Source organism: Aethalodelphis obliquidens, unplaced genomic scaffold, assembly GCF_003676395.1.
Source record: "Aethalodelphis obliquidens isolate GAN/ISIS:26980383/991018 unplaced genomic scaffold, ASM367639v1 scaffold20, whole genome shotgun sequence".
Lineage (NCBI taxonomy): Eukaryota > Metazoa > Chordata > Mammalia > Artiodactyla > Delphinidae > Aethalodelphis > Aethalodelphis obliquidens.
In genome coordinates this window covers 283,153-301,083 of record NW_020837964.1, presented here as the reverse complement: position 1 = coordinate 301,083, position 17,931 = coordinate 283,153, and the positions used below count along the sequence as shown (strand labels likewise).

At 55.2% G+C, this 17,931-nt stretch overlaps 1 protein-coding gene across 10 annotated transcripts; it reads left to right on the top strand.

Moving 5' to 3' along the window:
• The first annotated feature begins 7,246 nt into the window (after positions 1-7,246).
• On the top strand, positions 7,247-17,931 carry CDK10 (cyclin dependent kinase 10). 10 transcript variants are annotated; one of them, XM_027118921.1, is made up of 13 exons: positions 9,424-9,582; positions 11,792-11,864; positions 12,482-12,553; positions 13,291-13,393; positions 13,531-13,612; positions 13,713-13,780; positions 15,120-15,172; positions 15,330-15,399; positions 15,982-16,041; positions 16,428-16,551; positions 16,633-16,772; positions 16,999-17,051; positions 17,252-17,931. In XM_027118921.1, the coding sequence occupies exons 1-13, from the start codon at positions 9,496-9,498 to the stop codon at positions 17,356-17,358; spliced, it is 1,092 nt and encodes a 363-aa protein (XP_026974722.1). In that variant the 5' UTR covers positions 9,424-9,495; the 3' UTR covers positions 17,359-17,931. The 10 variants fall into 10 exon arrangements, 9 of the variants coding, with proteins under 9 accessions (XP_026974726.1, XP_026974722.1, XP_026974720.1 ...); XR_003435348.1 differs by having other exon boundaries at positions 9,484-9,582; positions 16,865-17,051; positions 17,252-17,323; XM_027118922.1 differs by adding an exon at positions 11,515-11,662 and having other exon boundaries at positions 9,496-9,582; positions 16,999-17,369.

Below are 17,931 nucleotides of genomic sequence, written 5' to 3'. Positions count from 1 at the left end.
AGAGTTGACGATAATATCCTGAGATGTGACAGTGCTGTTGTGGTTATGCTAAGAAGTATCCTCATCTGATAGAAGTACTGCATTTCTTGTTTGTTTGTGTGTTTGGTTTTTTATACAGCAGGTTCTTATTAGTCATCAGTTTTATACACATCAGTGTATACATGTCAGTCCCAATCGCCCGTTTCAGCACACCATCATCCCCACCCCCCCGCAGCTTTCCCCCCTTGGTGTCCATACATTTGTTCTCTACATCTGTGTCTCAACTTCTGCCCTGCAAACCGGTTCATCTGTACCATTTTTCTAGGTTCCACATACCTGCGTTAGTATACGATATTTGTTTTTCTCTTTCTGAAGAAGTACTGCATTTTTTTTTTTTTTTTTTTTTGCGGTACACAGGCTTCTCACCGTTGTGGCCTCTCCTGTTGCGGAGCACAGGCTCCGGACGCGCAGGCTCAGCGGCCATGGCTCACGGGCCCAGCTGCTCCATGGCATGTGGGATCTTCTCGGACCAGGGCACAAACCCGCGTCCCCTGCATCAGCAGGTGGACTCTCAACAACTGCGCCACCAGGGAAGCCCGAAGTACTGCATTTTTAACTGTCAAAAAATATGCTGAAGAAAGCCAATTTCAAAAGGTCACATGCTGTACGATTTTATTCATGTAACATTCTCCAAATGACAAAATGATACAGATAAGAACAGACTAGGGACTGCCAGGGTTAGGGATGGCGGGGGCCGGGGGTGTGACTTTAAAGTATAGCATGAACGTGATCGTTGTGATGCTGGAGCAGTCCTGTGTCTGGATCGTGGTGGTGGTGACATGTGATCACATGGCACAGAACACACACTGTGCCACACGGAGCCTTATTCTACTGCAGTTACTTATGGTGCTACCACTGAGGGAGAATGGACGGAGGTACGGGGATCTCTCTGGACTACTTTTGCAACTTTCTCTGAATTTATAATATTAAAGTAAAATGTTTTAAAATACATCAGGGACTTCCCTGGTGGCACCGTGGTTAAGAATCCGCCTGCCAATGCGGGGGACATGGGTTCGTGCCCCGGTCTGGGAGGATCCCACACGCCGCAGAGCAACTAAACCCGTGAGCCACAACTACTGAGCCTGCACTCTAGAGCCTGCGAGCCACAACTACTGAGCCTGCGAGCCACAACTACTGAGCCCGTGTGCCACAACTACTGAAGCCCACACTCCTAGAGCCTGTGCTCCACAACAAGAGAAGCCACTGCAATGAGAAGCCCACATAGTGCAACGAAGACTAGACCCCACTCCCCGCAACTAGACAAAGTCTGTGTGCAGCAAAGAAGACCCAATGCAGCCAAAAATAAATTTTTTAAAAAAGATGATTCTTTAAAAATAAATAAATAAATAAATAAAAATACATCAGAAATTATAATAATTAAAATAACATGATTCCTATATAAGAACAGCAGGTCATTGAAACAGAAAACATGGACAAGAGTGTGTGTGTATGAACATTATGTATGTTTATATATCATCAGAGCACAATACACCTGGCACCAAAAGTAAGTGGGAAAAGGAAGGATTATATAATAAACCGTGCTAGAAACACGGCGTAGCGTTTGAAGAGGAAACGTAAGCTGGCCTGTGGCCCCCTGCTGCATGCTGATAAACTCCGGATGGTTTAAGAGGAAACGTAAGCTGGACTGTGGCCTCCTGCTGTATGCTGATAAACTCCGGATGGTTTAAGAGTGGATGTAAACAGTGATTACATGTACATCAGCTATGCTTAAATTTTTTAAAAAGGTAGACTTACTATCAGCTGATACAGGTGACTCAAAGGGTAGAGGGAAAGAACGGCTAGAACCATCTTCCAGATGACAGTGTGTGGTCATCTAAAAAAAAATTTCCTTGCTGGAAAAAAACGGTGGCTGCAAAAAATAAGACGTAAATTTTATTCTGATTCCTCAAAGCAAAGATATTACAGAGCAATGTTGAAGGATTTGCCTACATTAAAATGTAAAACATCTCCCTAAGCCCTCTATAAACAAATGTAAAACAAATGGTAAGCTCAAAAAGTATTTGCAACAAAAACGAGAGGCCAGAGAATAACACATGATAGACGGAGAGCCTGGACACACTGTTGGTGGAAGTCAGACTCCTTCCTGAAGGCAGTGTGGTAGCATGGAAGGCAGCATTCCAGAGCCCCATCACTGCCCTCTGAACAAGGCTGTAGGAGCCTCTCCCTTACATGTGGGCAGAGCCTGTGAGTAGGAATGGGCTGGGCTCCTGGGATCAGGGTAGTAACCTGTTGGTTTTGACTTAATCAAATTGGAGCTTCTCCTGAGCATGCCTGACCTCATCAGAGAAGCCTTTGAAAAAGGTGAAAGTGTCAGAGACGTGGCTGTGAAGAAGTCGGCTCCCATGATGTGAGAGCCGCCAGCCAGCAAGGAAAGGGGCTTCGTCCTTGGCACACAAAGAAAGGAACTCTGCCTACAACCTGAGTGGCCGTGGAAGGTCCCCAGGTCCAGATGAGGGCACGGCCGGGCCGACAGCTGGATTGTAGCTTAGACTCCAGACACGTGGAGCCAGAGGTGATGTGTGCGCTGTTTTAAGTTGGCCACTAAAATAAGGTAACTTATTAGGCAGTAATTGAAAAATAGAACACGTCCTGTGTATTAAGAACCCTAAAAGGATTCATGTTTCTTATTTTATTTTTACTTTTTATATTTATTTATTTAATTTTTGTTTTTATTTTTGGCTGTGTCAGGTCTTAGTTGCGACACGCGGGATCTTCGCGGTGGCACGCGGGCTTCTCTCTAGTTGTAGTGCACGGGTTCCAGGGTGCATGGGCTCTGTAGTTTGCAGCACGTGGGCTTAGTTGCCCCGTGGCATGTGGGATCTTAGTTCCCCGACCAGGGATCGAACCCGCGTCCCCTGCATTAGAAGGCGGATTCTTTTTTTTTTTAATTTTTAAAAAATTTATTTATTTAATTTTGGCTGTGTTGGGTCTTCGTTGCTGCGCACGGGCCATCTCCAGTTGCGGCGAGCGGGGGCTACTCTTCGCCGAGGTGCGCAGGCCTCTCACTGCGGTGGCTTCTCATGTTGTGGAGCACGGGCTCTAGTGGCGCTGGCTTCAGTAGTTGTGGCTCGTGGGCTCAGTAGTTGTGGCGCACGGGCTCAGCCGCTCTGCAGCATGTGGGATCTTCCCGGACCAGGGCTCGAACCCGTGTCCCCTGCACTGGCAGGCAGACCCCCAACCACTGCGCCACCAGGGAAGCCCAGAAGGCGGATTCTTTACCACTGGACCACCAGGGAAGTCCCAAAAGATTCATGTTTCTCTTTTTAAATAAATTTATTTATTTTATTTATTTATATTTGGCTGTGTCGGGTCTTTGTTGCTGCGTGTGGGCTTCCTCTAGTTGCAGCGAGAGGGGGCTACTCTTCATTGCGGTGCGCGGGCTTCTCATTGCGGTGGCTTCTCTTGTTGCGGAGCACTGGCTCTAGGCGTGCGGGCTTCAGTAGTTGCAGCACGCAGGCTCAGTAGTTGTGGCTTACGGGCTCTAGAGCACAGGCTCAGTAGTTGTGGTGCATGGGCTTAGTTGCTCAACGTTATGTAGGATCTTCCCAGACCAGGGATCGAACCCGTGTCCCTTGCACTGGCAGGCAGACCCCCAACCACTGCGCCACCAGGGAAGCCCAGAAGGCAGATTCTTTACCACTGGACCACCAGGGAAGTCCCCAAAGGTTCATGTTTCTAAATGAAGAAGCTTTAAACCTCTGAGGAAGATAAAAGGAGTCTTGTTTTGGATTAGAAAGTCTCAGTAACATAAAGTTGTTAATTCTCCCTGATTCTAACAAATCAGTATGACCCCAAACAAAAGAGCACAGGTCGATTTGGGAGCCAGACCAAATTATCCCAAAGGTCACCTAAGAGGATAAAAATGTAAGAATGGCAGGAAGCATCTGGAAAAGCAGAGGGATCGAGTCCTCTGACATGGAAGGGTGTCTCACAGTGGTGAACACGTAGCACAGCATGCGTGCATGGGGTCCCAGAGGAGTGCCATGTTGCAGACATGGGGGAAAGACGGATGTTCCCCGAGTGCTGGGGCAACTCAGTCGACAACTGAGAAAACAAACAGTTAAACATGGAAAGTAAAACTATGAAAGTATGAAATGGAAATGAGTAAATGTTTTTATAAGTTTGGAGCAGGGGATGCCTTTTCCAGTCTGACAAACTCTGAAAGCCATTAAGGAATGATGGATGAATCTGTTGCAGAAAGCAACAAAGGAAGCTAAAAGCCAGGGGCTACTTGTAGTATAAGTCACTAAGGGTTAATTTCCCAAATATAAAAAAGCTCACCAAAGAGAAAAAAAACAGTCAATGTAGAAAATGCAGAATGACATGCATTCACAGGAGGATACGCGCCACGGGCCCATGAACGAGTGACAACGAGATGAGATGCTCAGCCTCCCCATGGCGAGGGTGCCCAAGGCTCAGGGAAGCTGGCGGTGACCGGTGACCAGCGGGGGCGGAGTCAGCACTTCCACTGTCAGTGTAACCTGGGAAAAGGTTTAGAAAAGTGAGAAGCAGGAGAGTGTGGAGGGAAGTTCTGCTGCCTCCTAGAGGAAAGATAAATTTATAGAATCTTTTGGCTGCACAGGGTCTTTTTTAAAATAAATGTATTTATCTTGTTTATTTATTTTTCGCTGTGTTGGGTCCTCGTTGCTGCACGCAGGCTTCAGTAGTTGTGGCACAGGGGCTCAGTAGTTGCGGCACACAGGCTCTAGAGCACAGGCTCAGTAGTTGTGGCTCACGGGCTTAGTTGCTCCGCGGCATGTGGGATCTTCCCAGACCAGGACTCGAACCCGTGTCCCCTGCACTGGCAGGCGGATTCTTAACCACTGCGCCACCAGGGAAGTCCTGCACGGGGTCTTAGTTGAGGCACATGGGATCTTTGTTGTAGCATGTGAACACTTAGTTGCAGCATGTGGACTCTTAGTTGCAGCATGTGGGCTCTAGTTCCCTGACCAGGGATTGAACCTGGGCCCCCTGCATCGGGAGCGTGGAGTCTTAGCCACTGGACCACCAGGCAAGTCCCAAAATTGATATAATCGTTATGGAAAACAGTTTGACAATATTTGCCAAAATTTTCCTAGTAACTTACCTGACAGATAAAGCTCCACAAGTGTATAAATACATAAATGCAGGAATGTTCATTGCAGCATTGTCCAAAGAAGAAAATTGGAAATGACCTAAATTATGTCCATCAAAGGGAGCTGGTTACGCACATGATGGGCCTCCGACAGTGAACTGCAGGCTGCCGTGGAGGAGGGGCCGCACCTGTGTGGATGTGGGGCTCAGCCTACTGCGTGGTCACTGCAACACTCAGCCTTGCACAGCGTGATCCCAGCTGCACATAGGCGTGTGCGTATGAAGTGTCCGCAAGGAGAAGCGTCATTCCATGTGCAGTCTCTAACCAACATGTATTATTTTTAAATTATTTTTTTAACTTTATTTTTTATACAGCACGTTCTTATTAGTTATCTATTTTATGCATATTAGTGTATATATGTCAATCCCAGTCTCCTAGTCCATCCCACCCCCATCACTTTCCCCCATTTAACCAACATGTATTATTTTTAAATTAAATATTCATAACCTTTTAAGTAGTCTTAACATATAAAAATGCTTGTGTAAATCAACATGAAAAAATGATCTCAATTTAAGTTAAATTCAAAAGGGACTTCCCTGGTGGCACAGTGGTTAAGAATCCGCCTGCCAACGCAGGGGACGCAGGTTCAAATCCTGGTCTGGGAAGATCCCACGTGCCACGGAGCAACTAAGCCCATGAGCCACAACTACTGAGCCTGTGTTCTACAGCCCGTGTGCCACAACTACTGAGCCCCTGTGCCACAACTACTGAAGCCTGCATGCCTAGAGCCCGTGCTCCGCAACAAGAGAAGCCACCGCAATGGGAAGCCCATGCACCGCAACGAAGAGTAGCCCCTGCTCACCACAACTAGAGAAAGCCCGCGTGCAGCAACAAAGACCCAACACGGCAAAAAATAAATTAAATAAATAAATTTAAAAAAATAAATTAAATCCAAAATACGATGAAATGCACATTTGGCTTAATGATAAAAATGAAAAGAAAGGATACTGTCAGTGCTCAGTGCAGGCCGTGGGCCATCGGCAGCGGGTTAGAACGAATGAAGCCATGCTTGCAGCGCTGAAGGTCGAGGTGGCTCTGGACCCGACTGCCTGGGACCCGGCGTCTCCCTCTCCCACCAGCCCTGGGCATGGGACTGAACCCACCCTCTGTGCCTCAGTCCCTCCGTCTGTAAAACGTAGGTCTTAAGAGGACCTACCTCAGAAACGTGCGGTGGTTATTCTAGGGCTCAGAGCAACGCCTAGCACGGGACGGGCACCTGCTCATCCCCCGTATAGCTGAGTTCCTGGGGTGTTCAGTGTTCTAATTCTGTGCAGTACACGTGTGTGCACACGGGGACACACAGGCCTGAACGGAGGGAGCAGGCCGGGAAGTGAGGCGGTGGAGGCAGTGAAGGGGCTTCTGCTTTTGTACTTTGTAACGTTTCACACGTCCCGTGTGTTCCTGGTAATCCTGACAAGTTTGAGAAAACGCTGTGGCGTCCATTTCTAGAGTGCCCTGCCTGATAAAGCTCTGTGCAGAGAATCCTTTGCACACTGTGTGTCTGAACCTTCGCCTCTGGGGCAGACCCTGCCTTTCCCAGGTCTCGCTCCTGCGTCTGTCACCCTGGCTGCCCGGCAGCTCAGGCTTTCCACGGGGATGGTGCGGGTGTCTGTCCGTTCCCCTCCTGGAAGGAGGCCTCTAGGGTCACCACTGCGTGGCTGCGTTGCCGGTTGGTGTAAGCTTTGGAATGTTCACTCACGGTTTTGACTGCTTTCAACCTCACCCATTTCTTTTCCTGAGCCACGAACCTAATTCCTTTGCTCTGGCCCTAACACAGACATTGTCTGTTTTACAGAAGAGTTTTTCCACAGACTTATGAAATACCCGGATGTTTCCTTCCCTCTAGAGAAACCTGATGTAAATTCAGAAGAGAAGAAATTTGCCATCCCCCGGATTGTCATCACCACAGCCTCAAAAGAGACTCTGATCAGCTACGGTTCCACAGGAATGGAAGAGCAGAGGACCATTCGGGAAAGGGCTGAACCGGGCCCCTTCTACCGACACAGGAACCCCAGTACGGTAGACGCCTATAATTCACAGACCGAAGAATAAACAGGCACCCCAGTAGCTGCAGTCACTCCCTGTGCTCTGAGTCTCAGAGGTGATGGCAAAGGGCTGCAGGTGCCCCTTCAGTAAACAAGGCTCTCCCCAGCTTCTCCAAAGCCGCAGGCAGCTTGGCAGAGGGCAAGAGTGACTCTGGGGTCATCGGCGAAGAGATGACCCTGTCGGAGCTGTCTGGCTGTGCAGAGTGATGAACTGGTAGCAGGCAGCATCTCTTGCTGACTCTGGATGCGCATTAGAACCCTTCCTGTTCGCTTCTGAAGGAGCGTGGTGTAAGCACTCAGCAGTTACAGTGGAGGAGGTGTCCCCCACCCTTGAACAAAAGGTCGGACTCTGAGGATGAAACCTTAAGGTGGTTAGGTCCCAGAACAGGGAAGTGCACAGTCACCTTGGAGGGTCCAAGGGCTCCTAGCTTGAGTATTAGGGATGCAAGGTATTACAGGATCCAGAAGAAGAATGTGGATGCAGGAGTGGTGGCAGCCATGGCACTTAGAACTGTGGAAGTGGCTTTGTCAGAGCGCCCTGGGAGAAGGTGAGTTGAACTGACAACTTCCCCTCTTTCTGGCTGTGTTTGAGGGCTCCTGGTGGGGAGGGGCTGTTCAGGGGACCCCCAGCCTCAGCTGTCCATCCTCACCGGCAGCCCTTGGGTCAGAGTCCATTCTCCTCCGAGGTGGCTGGAGAGAGTGCCCTGCCCGTCCGAGCGCAAACGTTTAGTCTGATGACAGTGTATGTCAGCTTCCTTCGTTCCTGGAACGATCAGCAGGCCGTACACATGGTCTGTCTATTGATGAGGGTCATATTCTTTAGTAGTAAACAGTACAAGTGACTTTCAATCCATAAGTTTTGGTATAACCCAAGAAAAAAGAAATCTCATCTTGACATTGTTTACTAACATTATCAACATCCTTATTTGTATTTATTTAGTATGTTTATTTATGTATCCTGACTGCCATGACTAAATATTTATACAGAAAAATCAAGCCCATACAAAGGTGAATTTGAACCCATTGGGTCAGCATGCCTCGCCTTCTCTATAAAGTTTCTAGTAGCTGTTCCATTTCTATTATATGACCTAGAAACTGACCTTCTCCTACCCCTGCCCTGAGCATCTCAAACAAATAATCCCCAAACTGTACTTACCATGGCATTCATTCTAATCTCATTATTAGCCGTGAGCTTAGCTTATCAGAATTCAAAAACCACCAGAATGAACTGAATGTGGTAATTAGTTTAAATACTTTTGACTCATGATTATTTAATTTCATAATTATCAAACGCCCTGAACTTACATTCGCATCATTTTAGCATTTACAGTATAGTCCCCGTGACAGGAGAAGCTGCACCCCTCCTCCTACACGGGCCACTCACTGCCCTGCCTCGTTTTTCTCCTTAGCACGCCGTCTGCTTTACTTACCTTGTTTACCGCCTCCAGTTAGAATGTAAGGTCCGCCAGGGCAGAGCCTGACAGGGCCGAGCACGTACTGTGTGCTCAACACGGATGTGTTAGGTGACCCTTTGGTCCCACAGTCCCTCCGTCGCCGCGTCCTGTCAGTTCTTTACACAGCTCTCGGACGCGCCCTCTGCTCTCGGTCCCCACTGGCCCTGCCCGAGCCTCCTCCCTCCCTGGCTCCAGGGCAGCCCTCCAGTATCCAAGGGAGAGCTCTACAGCACAGCTCCCGCGGCCCCGCGGCCGCCACGGCCCCCGCAGCCACCCCCCAGCCCACTGCAGCCCCCCGGACTTCGGCCTCCTCCTCCGGCGGCCGTTACTCAGCACCCCAGCGCGGTCACGTGCCCGCACTTAAAACTAAAGTAGGGCCTCCCTGGTGGCGCAGTGGTTGAGAGTCCGCCTGCCGATGCGGGGGACGCGGGTTCGTGCCCCGGTCCGGGAAGATCCCACATGCCGCGGTGCGGCTGGGCCCGTGAGCCATGGCCGCTGAGCCTGCGCGTCCGGAGCCTGTGCTCCGCAACGGGAGAGGCCACAACAGTGAGAGGCCCGCGTACCGCAAAACAAACAAACAAACAAAAAAAAAACTAAAGTAAAGCTAGAACCTTGGTAGTTCGAGTGCATCGTAGGAGTTGAGGTCCTCGTGGGTGGGGTCGGGTCTTCGGGAGGTTTCCTTGGTAACCGTTGCTGAGGAGGGGACGCCCCGGAAGTAGGCCATGCGCTTGCTCCGAGGAATACCCGTCTGCGCCTGCGCACATGGGAAGTGGGGGGTGGGTGGGGTGGGGCTGAGCTCGGCATGGGGGAGCCGGAGCCGGAGCCGGAACAGATCCGTCTGAAGTGTATCCGTAAGGAAGGCTTCTTCACGGTGCCTCCAGAGCACAGGGTGCGACGACGGGCTGCTCAGGGTAGATGTGTCCTCGCCGGCGGCAGGGCGGAGCCGAAACGCACTGGGGCCCTCAGTGTCGCGCTAAAGCGCCAGGTTTCCGGCGAGAGCGGGAACGACAGTCCCAGAGCTCCTCGCGACAGGCGCGGAAGCTGGCGGCGGCCGCCCGGGACTCCGATCCCGGCCGGTCCGCAGACCCCGGGGCGTGTGACGCCCGCGCGAGGGAAGGGCCGGCTCTCTGGCCTCCGGCCGCCTAGGCCAGAGCGCGCTGCAGCGCGGGCGTTTCTTAGCTTTGTGCCGGGGACGGGCGCCTTGTGTCTGGAGACAGTAGCCATGGGAAGAGTTGGAGGCGTGTCTCCCACCGGGCTGTGGGTGCACCGCGCGCGGGGCCCCACCTGTGACCCGGCAGCTTCGTTCGTGCCTTGCTCCGTGTGGGGCCTCTGCGTGTGTAACTGTCACATAGTCTTTTCGGGGACCCTTTGTAGAGGTGAGGAGGGTGAAGCTTAGGGGCGTTGGGTGGTTTCTCCAAGGTAGACGGCTCGTGCAGGGGCAGGTGTGAACCCTGGCGGCGGATTGTTTTAAACACTTGCTGGTGCTCTGAGAGGCCGCCTCAGTGCCCAGTAAGGATCCTAACATACTGGCTGAGTGAGCGCAGGACCCCCCCTTGAGCCGTCCGCCGCCGTCGTTCATCACCGAGACACGCAGCAGCTGCTCTCAGTGGGGAGTTAAGACATACCCGGACGAGGACAGTGCACAATAGTAGGTGCTGTGAGACGAAAGTGTCGGGATTTTTCAGAGAAAGAATGCTTTCAGCTGGGAGCCAGGAAGCAGTTTTGCAAAGCGGTAGCATTTCTGCTGGGCGGGTAAGTGTGAGTGCGTTTTGGACACGCAGAGACGAGGAGGGTTCTTGCCAGTCCTGGGCAGCAGCAGGAGCAAAGTCCCGCGAAGCACAGCGCACAAGAAGCACCAGGGGGTCACGGGAGAGAGAGGACAACTAGGTTGAGCTGAAACCGTGGAAGGGCTTCAGTACAGGCCAGGTGACTCTGACTCCGTTCCCCAGGATGGCGGGCAAGATACATAGAGGCAGGGAGTCCAAAGAAGGTCTCTTAGAACTTGAACCTTGCCGCACGTGCTTCTCCGACCCAAGGGGAGGTGCTCATTGATTCTGCTACAACTGACGGTGTATTAGGGTACAGGCTCTCTGCTAGAATATGGAGACCCCAAAATACAGTGGCGTAAGTACAGGACTTTACTTCTGGCTCCCCTAACGCCTCACAGGTGGGCCAGGCACTCAGGTTTTCTCTTTGCTTCACCTGTGCCCCACCCAAATCCCAGCCTGCCTCAAGGGGCAGGAAGGCGTGAGCAGCAAGCAGCCCCCTTTGATCAAAAAGTTGCACTTGTCCCTTCTGCCCGCATCCCATTGGCCAGGATTTAGTCACATGGTCACACCCAGCTGCAAGGGAGGCTGGGAACTGTGGCCACCAGCTGGGTGGCTATGTGCCCCTGGGCAGTTTCATAACCCAAAGGAAGAAGTAACGTGTGGATGACTGAGACAGTTTTTGCCGCAGAAGTGTTTCCACTGTGCTTGGTAGATGCTTTGAGAAGTTCTTCAAGCTTTTTCCACGTCCAGAGCTTGCTTGTTTCTTTCTTTCTTTATTTATGGCCTCTCCCTGCAGCTTGTGGGATTTCAGTTCCCCCAGTCAGGGATTGAATCCAGGCCCTCGGCACTGAGAGTGCGCAGTTCTATCCAGTGGACTGCCGGAGAAAACCCCAGAGCATAATTTAGAGCGGTGCTGTTCAGGGGACTTTCTGTGATGGTGGAAATGTTCTGTTTTCTGAATCGTCCAGGATGGTCACCACAGCTGCGTGGGGCCATCGAGCGCTTCACATGGCTTATGCAGCTGAAGAAATGGACTTCTACTTTCATTTTAGTTAATTTTAACCAAATGTGGCTGGCGGTTCCTCCTTTTGGGCAGCACACATCTGGACCATGGAATTGAAAGGGAGTGGTTAGACCGTCTTTGATATCACATTCAAAGAGGCCAGCATCATCACCCCATTTTCTCACCTGCAAACCCAGGTGTGTGGTGACCTTTCTGTTTGGTGAGCAGGACACAAGCTGGCTTTTTGGTACCAATTGCGTGTCCATATCCATCTCTGGTGCCATTAGCTGCCGGATCCCCTCACCGCCAGCATCTCTCTCTTTCAGCTGGGACGGTGCCGGAGCGTGAAGGAGTTTGAGAAGCTGAACCGCATTGGGGAAGGCACCTACGGCATTGTGTGTGAGTGGCCACGGTGGGAGGCCTGGGCGCCCAGGGACTGTCCCAGCAGTAGCTGTGGCGGGGCTGGAAGGAGGGGACAGGTGACCTCTAATCCCTGGTGTAATTGCCATAGATTTCACACCACTCCTGAATAAACACAAGCATCAGGTTGCTAACGTGTACCCGTGAGTAGAGGTAGCTGTTACAGCCAGAGCTGCGTCCACAGCAGCTGGGACGTTGGTGTGCGTCAAACTGCTGCGGGTTTGGAAGATGCACAGTTTAGCACAGTGCTTTGGGGAGCCAGCTTTGACAAAATAAGAGTTCCTTTTTCAAGATAAGCTACCTTATTTGCTGTTAGAACATAGTAACCGCAGAGCACAAAGCGGTGATCTGCATACCAGCTCTAAGAAGGAAAACCTACAGGGAGCTTCTCACAACCAGGGGCCCTGTACCAGCTCAAGCCAGAGGACTCCCCAGGGAGCGCATCTCGCAGGGTCGGGTGCTGCTTGCGAGGAGTGTGGACGGGCTGCCACAGGGTACCCAGCAGTCAAGGGGGAAAAGAAGGGAGCCCCTGTGGGGCCGGAGGCCACACGGTGGGGTCGGGCTTGGAGCCTATCCTGGAGGAGTTTCCATTGCAGACAGGGCCCGGGATACCCAAACGGATGAGATTGTTGCCCTGAAGAAAGTGCGGATGGACAAGGAGAAGGATGGTGAGCGCAGGGGCCGCCGGACCACTCTGAGCTCACGTGGGAGGGGGAGGAAGGTGTGAGTTGCCTGAGGCCCGCCCCCGAGTCGCGCCTGCTTTCCCAAGGGTGTCTGCATGATGGTCAAAGGAGGCTTATCTCTGGGGGCTGCAGCCTGGCCCCTGCCACAGTCTAGGCCTCAGCCCCCCTAAGCCCTGTGCGGTTCATCCCCTTCACCCTCCCATTGGGTGACTGCCTCATCTTCTGTCTCAGCTCAGCGTCACCCCTCCACAGGGCTTTCCCACCCAAGACTGAGCCGGCAGCACCTGTGTGCTCCACGCCGCCCTGCCGACAGCCCCGTGGCTGCCTGTGCAGGCAGGGCTGTGCTGGGCGCACTGGGGGCCACCTGCCATGCACAGGGGTCAGTACAGAGTGCTGCTTGCATTTGATGCAGGAGGGAAGAGTTAAAGGTGCTGGTTAGGATGGCCTTGCTTCTCCCTGAAGTAGCAGGCAGAGCCCTGACAGCGGCGGGCATGGGGGTCCCTGAGAGGGGATGTAGACAGGGGTTGGGGGCTCACTGAGTAGCTGGCTGTCAGGGGTCCCTGTGTGCAGGGGAGCGTCACAGAGGCTGTCAGGGGTCCCTGTCTGCGGGGGGGGGGGGCACAGAGGCTGTCAGGGGTCCCTGTCTGCAGGGGGCGGTCCCAGAGGCTGTCAGGGGGTCCTGACTGCAGGGGTGGGCTCGCTGAGGCCGCGCTGGGTTGCAGGGGTCCCCATCAGCAGCCTTCGAGAGATCACGCTTCTCCTTCGCCTCCGCCATCCGAACATCGTGGAGCTGAAGGAGGTGGTTGTGGGGAACCACCTGGAGAGGTGAGTGGGCCGCTTGCTGCCCCCGCATTGGGTCCTGCCCGCCCCTCCCTCTTGCCCTTCCTGCTGCCCCAGGAGGGTCCCTTGGCCCACTTGGGAGGAGGTGGGAGGTGGCCTGCGTTTCTCCCTCTTCTTTTCAGCATCTTCCTGGTGATGGGTTACTGTGAGCAGGACCTGGCCAGCCTTCTGGAGAACATGCCGACACCCTTCTCTGAGGCGCAGGTTTGAGGCTGCGGGCTCTGGTGGCGGGCTTCCCACGTCCTTGCTCGGCGCACTGTGGCAGACGCAGGCTGCCCTGACCCTGCATCCTGGCCCTCTACAGGTCAAGTGCATCGTGCTGCAGGTGCTCCGGGGCCTCCAGTACTTGCACCGGAACTTCATCATCCACAGGTGGGTGGGGTCCACGGGCCTGGAAGGGGGCGGGGCCTCAGGAAACATTTTTCCAGAGGAGTGCTGGTTTGTGACATGGGGGAAGTGTGACTGCCAGTACTGACCCAGTGCCAGTTGATGTTGCCCAGTATCCAGGAGAGGAGCAGGCACAGCCTCGATGCAGTAGAGGTTCTGTGACTGCTCCTGGTGGATGGTCCAAGAGCAGATAATACCTGTTTTCTCCTCTGGGGGGCCGATGGTGTGAGCGAGTCAGGCTCTGAGAAGTGCTGCCTTGGAGAGAGCCTTACTGGAAGGCAGGCCAGGAAGGGCAGAGACTGGAGGGGCAGAGGGGAGGGTCTTGCAGGCCTGGGCAGGACCTTGCAGGCAGCAGTTCCGTGTGCCCTCGGTGGCTCGCATGGCCTGGGTGGGGATCAGACACAGCCCTGGAAGTCAGACCTGGGCTCAAGGCCGCCTCTGCCAGTTTCTCAGAAAGTTACTGAGAGCTCTCTCTGGTGTTCCCAGCTGCCAAATCGCCTTGCACTGCCTGCCCTCCTTATTTTTAAGAAGTGCAGGGACTTCATGGCGGTCCAGTGGTTTAGACTTTGCCTTCCAATGCAGGAGGTGCGGGTTCGATCGCTGGTCGGGGAGCTAAGATCCCACATGCCTCGCGGCCAGAAAATCCAAAGCATAAAAAAGAAGCAGTAGGGCTTCCCTGGTGGTGCAGTGGTTGGGGGTCCGCCTGCCGATGCAGGGGATGTGGGTTTGTGCCCCGGTGCGGGAAGATCCCACATGCCGCGGAGCAGCTGGGCCCATGAGCCATGGCCGCTGAGCCTGTGCGTCCGGAGCCTGTGCTCCGCAATGGGAGAGGCCACAGCAGTGAGAGGCCCGCGTACCGCAAAAAAAAAACCCCAAAAAACCCAGAAGCAATATTGTAACAAATTCAGTGAAGACTTTAAAAATGGTCCACATAAAAAAAATTAAAAAGTGCAAACAGGGGCTTCCTTGGTGGCGCAGTGGTTGAGAGTCCGCCTGCCGATGCAGGGGACACGGGTTCGTGCCCCGGTCCGGGAAGATCCCACATGCAGTGGAGCGGCTGGGCCCCTGAGCCATGGCCGCTGAGCCTGCGTGTCCGGAGCCTGTGCTCCGCAACGGGAGAGGCCACAACAGTGAGAGGCCCGCGTACCGGAAAAAAAAAAAAAAAAGTGCAAACAGGAGGAGACGTATGGGGAAATGTTCTAAGTGTCACTGCGACGGACAGGAGGAGACGTATGGGGAAATGTTCTAAGCGTCACTGCGACGGTGACAGCCTCTTTCCCCACGCAGTTTCCCGGGAAGCACTGGTGTTCTCTTTTTGTCACAGGGATCTGAAGGTCTCCAACTTGCTCATGACGGATAAGGGCTGCGTGAAGACAGGTGGGTGCAGGTGCTGGCTCTTTGGTGGGGGCCTCCATGAGCGCCACCTCGACGGGGCGGCAGGCCGGTCCCGATAAGCACCCTGCACGCTACAAGCTGGTTGCAAACGTCAGTGGACAGTCTTCACTGGGTGACACTCTCCCTCCCGTCTGTCCAGCGGATTTCGGCCTGGCCCGGGCCTATGGCATCCCGCTGAAGCCAATGACCCCCAAGGTGGTCACCCTCTGGTGAGTCCCTGGGGACCATGGGAAGTGGGGGGGGGTCACGCTGAAGCTGCTCAAGGACCTGGGAGGATTTTAGGCTGTGGGCTGCACACACTCAGAGGCTGCGTGTGGATGGCTCCTGAGGCCGAGCAGGGCTGCCACCGGGAAGGACCTGCCCCGTCCAGACGGGGTGCTGCTCTGAGCTGCTCGGAAGGGGCGGTGTCTCCACCGACGGGAGGACAGAACAGTGCATGTCCTCTGTAATTATTTCTCACTCGACATTTTGAAGAACGGGGTTGTGCTTTAGGGCAGGATGCTTTCTGCCGTGTGTCACTCAGCCCCGACCTGTGTAGAACAGGCCAGCACAGGACACTGCTGCACGCGGGAGCCATCCAGTGACAGCAGCTGCTGCCTCATGTGCTGTGTTTGTCGGGTTTAGTGGAAGGGACAGCCGAGCTGGGCTTCATGCTCCATCGTCCAGGCTGACTCTGGCTCTCAGGGCCAGTGGTGGCCGGTGGGTAGGCTGGTGCAGAGCCACGGTGCCTCGTGGAGGCCGGGCCAGAGGAGAGGAACTGCCAGACCCAAGGTGGGGGCTCCTGTTCGCAGGTACCGAGCCCCTGAACTGCTGCTGGGGACCACCACGCAGACCACCAGCATCGACATGTGGTGAGGGGTGGATGCACCCAGGGCCTTGGGCAGGGCGGGGTGGTCTTGTGGGAGCTGGCGGGGCAGGAGTGGGGCTGGGGTCTCGCCAGCCTCCCAACTCCCAGGAAGGTGGGCCTGCGCCTGGGGTCCCGAGAGGCAGTGTAAGACGGCTTCGGCGTTCACGGCCCCCATCACTGAGGACCCGCCCTTGTGGCCACTCAGAGAGGCCTGCTGGTGCCAGCTCACGTGGCCCGGGGGGAGAACCCAGTGGTCACCTGCCTTCCCGTCGTGGCCTCCTCCCAGCTCTGCCCCCGTCCTCTGACCCCAGCGCCCGGGGGCCGGGGCCCGGCGGAGTGGTGCTCTGCGGGGCCGGAGGAGCTGAGGCGAGGCCCCGTGCTCCCCTGCAGGGCCGTGGGCTGCATCCTGGCCGAGCTGCTGGCCCATAAGCCCCTTCTGCCCGGCGCTTCCGAGATCCACCAGGTGGACCTGATCGTACAGCTGCTGGGGACACCCAGTGAGAACATCTGGCCGGTGAGTGCCGGCCCTGCCCTCCCCTCTCCTGCCCCCTGCCGGCCGCCAGCCTGCAGCTGCCACTCCCCCTCCCCCACACAGGGCTTCTCCCAGCTGCCACTGGTGAGCCAGTACAGTCTGAGGAAGCAGCCCTACAACAACCTGAAGCACAAGTTCCCGTGGCTCTCGGAGGCCGGCCTGCGCCTGCTGAACCTTCTCTTCATGTACGACCCCAAGAAAAGGTGCTGACCCGGCCTGTGGGCGGGCAGGGGCGCCGTGACTGAGAGGGCCCCTCCCAGACATGCCTGTGAGGCCTGGGCCTCTGCCCGCCCAGGTCATGAAGCCCTTTCTGAGGCTCCTGTCGGTTTCTGGGCCCCCGGTCCCTACCTGCCACCCAGCTGTCTGCCGTGCGGGGCAGGTGTGAGGGAGATGGGCCAGGCCCCATGAACGGCAAGGCCTTCTCTCCAGGGCGACGGCCGGTGACTGCCTGGAGAGCTCCTACTTCAAGGAGAAGCCCCTGCGTGAGTCTCCCCCACCCCCTGGCCGGCGCTTGGCTGGGGGTCCCTGTCCGGGCCGGGGCCGCTGTTGGGCAGGTGGGCAGTGGGGCCCGAGCAGGCACGGGCTGCTCGTGCCGCAGGAACCGTGTGCAGGGCCAGGAGGGGAGCAGAGGGAGGCGTGGGGGGCCCTCCCCACCCGGCGCTGAGCAGCCCCCTCCCTGCAGCCTGCGAGCCGGAGCTCATGCCCACTTTCCCCCACCACCGCAACAAGCGTGCTGCCCCGGCCACATCCTCAGGCGCTGAGAGCCAGAGCCGGCGCTGCAAGCCCTGAGGGCGGGGGCCCCTGCGGCCCGGCCTGTCCCTCGGCCAGGACCGACCAGCTGCTCCAGCTGACTGCACCGCTTCCTGCACCTCTGCCCACCGCTGCCCCAGAACGGCAGCGTGTGGACATGGGGGATGCCGGTGGGTGCGTCCTGCAGGCCCAGACACCCTGCCGGGCGCCACCTGGTGGCTCTGTCATCTCATGGCTCTGCCATCTGGTGGCTGGGCTGGGTCCACCTATTGCCAAGCCCTCAGACCCTCACTTCCCAGGAGAGACATCTCAGGAGGTGTCTCTGGCTTGGTCACCACGTGGTCACTTTTGTCCCCACTTGATCCCCAAGGTCGGCCTAGGAAGGGAGAGGCTACAGTGACCCCCCCCCGCTGGGGCTGCAGGACTCAGAGTGGGAAGGAGGGGTGGGGTGTGGGGTGCCGCCAGCTTGGTGGACTAGAGTCTGGGCAGCTCTGAGCCCACCAGAGGGACAGCCCCTGGATTGGGGGCTGTGCCCTGTGCCCACTCCCCACTGAGGCTCCTGGGGAGGGACATGGTTGGGCCTCGGAGAGATAAACGCTTTCCTCACAGACA